Genomic DNA, 7502 nt, shown 5'->3' with positions numbered 1-7502 from the left:
TTGTCTCTGTTGTATCTCTTAATATGGGTGAAAATTGTGAAATTCCAATAAAAATACTGTTAAAAAAAAGTATAAAAACATGAGATACCAGACCCATTCACAGGGTTGGTTAACCCTTGAGATTCATCAGGTCTCCACCGAACTAGGTAAATCCGCATTTAGTTTTAACGCTCAACATTTTTGGAATCACTTACAAAATTCATTACGTTTGGATAACATGGTGCTTCTAGGGCAGTTGAAAACCCTGATGATAAATGAGTTCACCAAGTTGTGCAATTGTTTTAAATTGATTTTAATCATTTTGTTAATGATGCCTGTGATGTTCTAATGTAATGTACTTCTTGTATCTTGTATTTTCATTTGATTTATTTTATGTCCTCAGGGCACCATTGAAAATGAGACACTGGCCTCAATTGGGCTTCCCTCATGAAATAAAAATGAATAGATGTTTTGGAATATTTGCATTATGTACAGGCTTCCTTCTTTTCACTCTGTCAATTAGGTTAGTATTGTGGAGTAACTACAATGTTGTTGATCCAGCCTTTGTTTTCACCTATCACAGCCATTAAACTCTGTAACTGTTTTAAAGTCACCATTGTCCTTATGGTGAAATCCCTGAGCAGTTTCCTTCCTCTCCGGCAACTGAGTTAGGAAGGATGCCTGTATCTTCGTAGTGACTGGGTGTATTGATACACCATCCAAAGTGTAATTAATAACTTCACCATGCTCAAAGGGATATTCAATGTCTGCTTTTTGTATTTTTACCAATCTACCAGAAATGTAGGTGCCCTTCTTTCCGAAGCATTGGAGAACCTCCCTGGTCTTTGTGGTTGAATCTGTGTTTGAGAGTTACTGCTCGACTGAAGAACCTCACAGATAATTAATTGTATGTGTCGAGTACAGAGATGAGGTAGTCATACATTTTTTAAACACTATTATTGTTTTTATGTCAATGACTTTTTAAGTAACATTTTACTGAGTCAAAACATTTTCATTTTTAATTAATTTGTAAAAAAAAAGAAGACATATAATTCCTCTTTGACATTGGTGTAGTCCACTGTAGTCCAGCGACAAAATAAATCGCAATTTGATCCATTTTAAATTCAGGCTGTAACACAACAAAATGTGGAAAAAGTCAACGGGTGTGAATACTTTCTGAAGACAATACATGTATTTGGTCGTCTACGTCATTGCGGTTCTGTGCGACTCGGTTGGAAGAGCATGATGTTAGCATTGCTAGGCTTGTGGCTTCAATTCCCAGGGCCACCCAAATGTAAAATGTATGCCCATGACGAAGTTGCTTTTGATAAAAGTATCTGCTAAATGGCATATGTGCTATTTCTCTCGACTTAAAATGGTAGCCTAAGGAATTGTGGTTGTAAATCTGTTTTTAGACACATTTTTATTTGTGTGTGTGTGTGTGTGAGAGAGAGAAAGAGCGTGAGCGAGGGGGGGTGGGGGGGTTCGCTCAATAGATTAATTATGTTTGCCCAGTCAATGCCTCCACATTTGTAACGAGCAGAAGGGTGGGCTACTGCTACTGATACTGCTGTTATGTGATGGACAGAGAGTAGGCAACATTTCTTCTTAGATATGGGCTGCGTTGGAGGGTGGCTGCTCCAGGCTGTGTGTCTGCTGTCTACCCTTCTGGATTATGGTGAGTTGAGCAAAATCTAGATAATATACCTCATTATAGGGAGATTTTTTTGTTTACCAGTAGCCTGCCTGCCAAAAAGATTGCAGTGTATGATGTCATCTCAGCAGCATATTATTTTGCTACAGAGATGATCCATTATCATTTGAAACTATGGATTTTAAATGTCTTATTATATGATTACATTATGGTAATTGTTTTTTTTTGTTGAGAAAATGTACGGTATCTAATTGACAAGAACGAACTCCTGGTTATAAAAAAAAAAAAAACTGAAATAGAAGATATAGTCTGCTTCTGAAGATGGGAGGTATTTGATATGGCTGAGTTAGACAAATCTAAATGTATAAAAAAAAATATCAATAGGGGTTTTTACTGCATAGAGAATATGGCTCTATTGTTCTATCTCTGCCTCTCAGTGATGAGCCGTGTTTGGCTGCTTGGCCTGAGCTGTCAGCTGTAATTAGTTCCCAATGTCCATGCTAGTTTCCCACACACATACAAAGGGCCCGGGGGATGCCTCAGTAGTGGGGAAGGACACATTTTTACAGTAATGAGAGCGGCGGAGGGAGGGAGGCCCAGGCCAGGGTCAGGAGCATGCATGGGTCAAACCATTTAAAGCATTTTTGATAGAAACACAAATAATGGTTTTTGTTGTGTCATTCGTTTTTTAGTTCATTGCTACACCACCAAAACCCCAATAAGTACTGTGTGCCGTTCACGCTGCTGTATTAATCAAAATCAAATTTATTTATATAGCCCTTCGTACATCAGCTGATATCTCAAAGTGCTGTACAGAAACCCAGCCTAAAACCCCAAACAGCAAGCAATGCAGGTGTAGAAGCATGGTGGCTAGGAAAAACTCCCTAGAAAGGCCAAAACCTAGGAAGAAACCTAGAGAGGAACCAGGCTATGTGGGGTGGCCAGTCCTCTTCTGGCTGTGCCGGGTGGAGATTATAACAGAACATGGCCAAGATGTTCAAATGTTCATAAATGACCAGCATGGTCGAATAATAATAATAAGGCAGAACAGTTTAAACTGGAGCAGCAGCACGGTCAGGTGGACTGGGGACAGCAAGGAGTCATCATGTCAGGTAGTCCTGGGGCATGGTCCTAGGGCTCAGGTCAGTTGAAACTGGAGCAGCAGCACGGCCAGGTGGACTGGGGACAGCAAGGAGTCATCATGTCAGGTAGTCCTGGGGCATGGTCCTCCGAGAGAGAGAAAGAAAGAGAGAATTAGAGAACGCACACTTAGATTCACACAGGACACCGAATAGGACAGGAGAAGTACTCCAGATATAACAAACTGACCCTAGCCCCCCCGACACATAAACTACTGCAGCATAAATACTGGAGGCTGAGACAGGAGGGGTCAGGAGACACTGTGGCCCCATCCGAGGACACCCCCGGACAGGGCGAATGTATTCACCATAGGACACCTCGTATACGTGAGAGGAATTTGAATAGTGGAATGTGCCTGCCTTGCCCATTTGATAGGTGTTGCCCTATGCTCCATCCCCTGTGCAGGTGCAGTGAGGGTAACCATGAGACACTCCAATCTGGAGGTGGTTCAGGGGGACTCGGTGACCCTGCCCTGCTCCTTCTTCACCATGAGTCCCCTGTCCAGACTCAACATCATCTGGACCCTGGCACCCTTCTCTGACCCAGACTCCCCCACACAGGTCTAGTTTGTATCCCCATTAGTAGATACGGTGATGGTGTTGAAACATTCTGCTTGGCACGTCAGAAAGGTCTCAGAATGCCGATTTGTGTCCCCCACTGTCCCTCAGGTGATAGTGTTTGATCATGGCCAGGTGATCGAGAACCCCTCCCTGACAGGCAGGGTGGGTTTCCTAGGCATCCCCTGGAGTGCTGACATCATCCTCAACAACACACGCATCTCAGATGCTGGCACCTACCGCTGCATGGTGAGCAACCCCCCAGAGACTGGAGACCCTGGTATAGGGGAACTGGCCCTTAACGTCCTGGGTAGGTGGTTCACATACTAAATCACTATAACCATGTCGTATTACTCCCTGAACGCAATTCTCAACGATAACCGCATCTCATTCGGTGTGTGATTTAACAGAGTTAGCATGCTGTACGTCGAGTTCTGAGTTACTTTGACAATCTGTACCCGATATGTGTTTTGTTCTTTCAGCACCACCCTCGCTGCCCCTGTGTCTGTGGGATGGGGTCACAGATACAGGGGGGAGCGTTGCCCTGTCCTGCATGGTGGCTGAGGGGGTGCCCACTCCCGAGATGCGGTGGGATAAATTGGAACCAGAGGAAATCTCACTACCCATCAACATGGACGGTAAGAGCAGCCATTCTCTAACTAACCCATGACTAGAACCCGAGAGACATTAACAACATGCTGCAGGTGCAGTGGAGCTTGTCTAATGGTAACCTCGTTCCCAGGCTCAATTGCTGCCGCATAGAGAGCCGGCTGGTGGACGAGATTAATCTAACGATCACTTCAGCTACAGCACAGCAATCAGAAAAAGTGTGTCATTCGCACCATTGTGATGGGTTTCATTTTATTTCAGGACTAAAAACAGTATTGTTGTAAATGCAAACTAATGTTTGTCCTGTAACGTCTGTTGTTCCCCATGTCAGGGGACCTATCAGGCTCTGTCCAGATAGTCAACATCTCGTCCCAGAACTCTGGGCTGTACCGCTGCTCCGTCACCAACCTCCTGGGGACCCAGAACTGTTACGTCAACCTGTCTATCTACAGCCGTGAGTCCCTCCCTGGTCTTCAGTTTTCCCTCACTCTACCTCACCCCCAATACTTGTCAATCATATCATACACAAGGGTTCCAACTGTGTTGGAAGTGCTGGGTTTAGAATCTGAGTACCGCGCTCTCTCTCGGCAGCTCCAGCCAGCTCCCCAGGGATCCTCCAGGGGGTGTTGTTGACCCTGTCCATGGCCCTGGTGCTGCTGGCCCTGCTGGTGCTGGTACTGTGGCTTCATCGCTCTGGCCAGAAGAGGAAGTGGACGGAGGGTAAGGAAGAGGAGTGTTATAACGAGATAAGGTACACTCCTTCTCTGATCAAACGCTCCTTTGTTTGATCCCTCCATCCAAGGAAGACAAAACACCCGCTGCCTTCTACAAAAAAAAAGAAGATTCAACTCACTCTACAACTCATTCAATTGAACATTTGTTTCATAAAATGTGTTAAGAATGAGTGTGCATTCCATTGGAGAATGAAGAGAGTTACCTAACCGTGCCCTGCAGATAGACATTGGTTCCCACTATTGAAATATTTCTCCCATAGAATTTTTTTGCTAATAAAATGTTTGACTGGAATATGCTCTGGTTTCTGTTCAAGACAGGTGTTCTGCTGTTCTGAATCAATATTCAAATGATGATAACATTGCCTGACAAAGGCTGATAGAGAAAATACGACAGGGGTAAGGTAAAATGAAAGCACTCATTGCATTTAATTAGCAAAGGATGACACAAAAAGCTTTAATTTAAATAGAGGAGGGGGGGGGGGGGGGGTCACAGAAAACTGTACAGAACTTTGAATATATCGGAATACAGTTTAAATAACCCCCCCCCCCCCCCCAAAATAACTAAAATAATTACAATAAAAAACATGGGATGTTTTACATGGGATGGTGTACTATTATACAACATTTGTGCAAAAGAAGTATTAATCGATTCTTCCCAAACTGCATGATTGAATGTGAAGAGCGCCCTTCCACTCGGGAGACGGATCTCTCTTCTGAGGGGAAAACACAAGAGAACCTCCCCTAAGACTCAACATAGTGTCTTCCATGAAAAAGAACCAGAAATCCAATAATAATAAAATAGATTTATATATATATTTTTAAATATATATATTTATATACAAAACATGCTGTACATAAATGGCAGAGATTAAGGAATCCCTTTTTATTATAGACACCCAGTTCTGTCCAGTAACTTGTGCTTTCCTTTCTCCCAGTAAGAAAAGTACTCCCTGTTGCTTTGGATTTTACACTGAGAATAAGGGGAAAGAAAGAAAATAAAAAAAGGGCCCCCGCTTACAATGTCTCTGATTTTCCCGAGCCTAGGGAGGACACACGTTAACAAGGGCCGATCAATTAGCTAGATACTGGGTTTTAACATCTGGTAGGCGCCAGCTCCTGTCTGCTCCTCCTCAACAATACCCAAAGACAGCCACGGCGTTAAGATTCAATGATCTGACAAACAAAAAGACTCAATTTACATAAGCCCAAAGTCCTCAAAATGTGGAGGATGAAACCAAAAGGATGGTTTTAGAAAATGAAGAGACCTGTAGCTCAAGCAGAATGAAAGAAGAACAAAGGGGCAGTAACCCACTTCAAACCACTGCTGTTTCTGTAGTGGGGGCATCACATTGACTGGCACTTTGAGTAGTGACCCATGAATTCAACCGTGAGGCCCAGACTCCCAAGATTCAGACTAAATTAAATTTGCTACTGCATAATTACCCAGTCTAACTTATGTAGATACCATCTAACGCTTGAAAACTCCACCCTTCTGTCTCTTCCCTTTTAGACACAATAAGGAGTAGATCATTCCTATTCGTTACCAATGAGAATGCAGTTTTCCACCTATTAGTTCTTACCCTGTAAGAACAGATTCCCAGAGAAATTTTAGTAGACAGTCCGCTAACTAAAGTGAGAGCTAAGACGGCTAGGGGCGAAAATGAGCATACAAGGCAGTCTTCTAGGACCAGCGTTACACTATGGTACAAAAGGTTATTCCAGATAGCTCTACCATTGATATAAATGCATGCCCAGACAGACCAAGGTACTGCCACATGGATTACTGTAGTGCTGTAAGGCTCTGTAACTCTCGGGACAGACCAGAACGGTGGGAGACGGCCAGCTCGTCTGATATGTGCTCTGGTTAGAGAGATCACGGGAGCGGGTCTCTAGTCTGAAGTGCGTCAAGCGCAATACACTCGCCCGTTTAAAAAAGCAGGGTGGCAAAAGCGACTCCTCGGGGAACAGTTCCAGTTACATTACACGGCAAATAAAGAGAGGAGAACCCTTGGTGAAAGTGTACAGCGGCGACGCCTTAAACACGTGGGGCAGAGGTGACGATTCAACAAGAGGCTATTTCCATCGCCGTGTTTCTATCACGCCAGCATGTCAAATAGACAAACCCTTTTAACAGTCTCCCAGGTGTGGTCAATAATAAATATGCCATCTTTGTTTTGAATATTTATTCAACTTGGTTTGTTTCCAACTAAAACGCTGGAGGTAAGTGTAGCACAAACAGTAGTTGTAGGTATAGTAGTAGTAGCAGGAGGTGCAGAAGCAGTAGTTTACTAGTAAGAGGAGCTGGCACTGTAGCTGGAGGCAAGGAAAGCAGAAGGGCCTCTGTCAGAGCCCCTCCCACCGTCTAGAGTCCACAGCTGATTGGATCAGGTCAGGGCCGAGAGTGGTCGGTCACTAGGGCAACTCCGCGGGCTAGCCTATAGCCACCGAGGAGGTTGTGATTCTTCAAGTAAAGTAAAAAGAAAGATAAAGACATTCCACTCACCCCGAAAATAGGAAACTAAAATCTAAAAAAGGCTTTAGAAAGAACAATCCCAGTTTAGAATCGTGTGGTCTGAACAATCTCCTCCCGTCCTGTACAATGGGCACCATCTTTGTCCAGAGTCATATCTCCCTAGACCTCCCCAAATTCAGAGCTTGTGTCCAGGCCTGACTGGATTGTAAACTCTGCCGGGAAAAAGCACCGCATGTTGGAAAAGGTGGGAGTAGGCGGAGTCTTATCCCTGAAACAAGCTCCTTGACAGAACGCTTGAGATTGTTGATGCGTCAGAAACACCTGAACGAGCATGAGGGTGTTTCTACAGGGAGGCG

The 7502-nt window shown here is 44.0% G+C and overlaps 1 protein-coding gene across 2 annotated transcripts; it reads left to right on the top strand.

Moving 5' to 3' along the window:
• Positions 1-1535: 1535 nt before the first annotated feature.
• Positions 1536-4930, top strand: LOC139418642 (immunoglobulin superfamily member 11). 2 transcript variants are annotated; one of them, XM_071168258.1, is made up of 6 exons: positions 1536-1657; positions 3179-3333; positions 3442-3640; positions 3813-3968; positions 4283-4393; positions 4531-4930. In XM_071168258.1, exons 1-6 carry the CDS (start codon positions 1594-1596, stop codon positions 4725-4727), a joined length of 882 nt encoding a protein of 293 aa, XP_071024359.1. In that variant the 5' UTR covers positions 1536-1593; the 3' UTR covers positions 4728-4930. The 2 variants fall into 2 exon arrangements, with proteins under 2 accessions (XP_071024359.1, XP_071024358.1); XM_071168257.1 differs by having other exon boundaries at positions 4271-4393.
• Positions 4931-7502: the final 2572 nt, after the last annotated feature.

Source organism: Oncorhynchus clarkii, chromosome 10, assembly GCF_045791955.1.
Source record: "Oncorhynchus clarkii lewisi isolate Uvic-CL-2024 chromosome 10, UVic_Ocla_1.0, whole genome shotgun sequence".
In the NCBI taxonomy this organism is placed as follows: Eukaryota; Metazoa; Chordata; class Actinopteri; order Salmoniformes; family Salmonidae; genus Oncorhynchus; species Oncorhynchus clarkii.
Note: the sequence above shows the minus strand (reverse complement) of the source record. Positions and strands in the feature narration are given on the sequence as shown.

Bases quoted from the DNA above. Each gene is read 5' to 3' on its own strand.
- LOC139418642 (XM_071168257.1), top strand. From the start codon at position 1,594: ATGGGCTGCGTTGGAGGGTGGCTGCTCCAGGCTGTGTGTCTGCTGTCT. The intron at 1,658-3,178 runs GTGAGTTGAGCA...TCCCCTGTGCAG, and splicing joins GTCTACCCTTCTGGATTATG to GTGCAGTGAGGGTAACCATG. The intron at 3,334-3,441 runs GTCTAGTTTGTA...ACTGTCCCTCAG, and splicing joins ACCCAGACTCCCCCACACAG to GTGATAGTGTTTGATCATGG.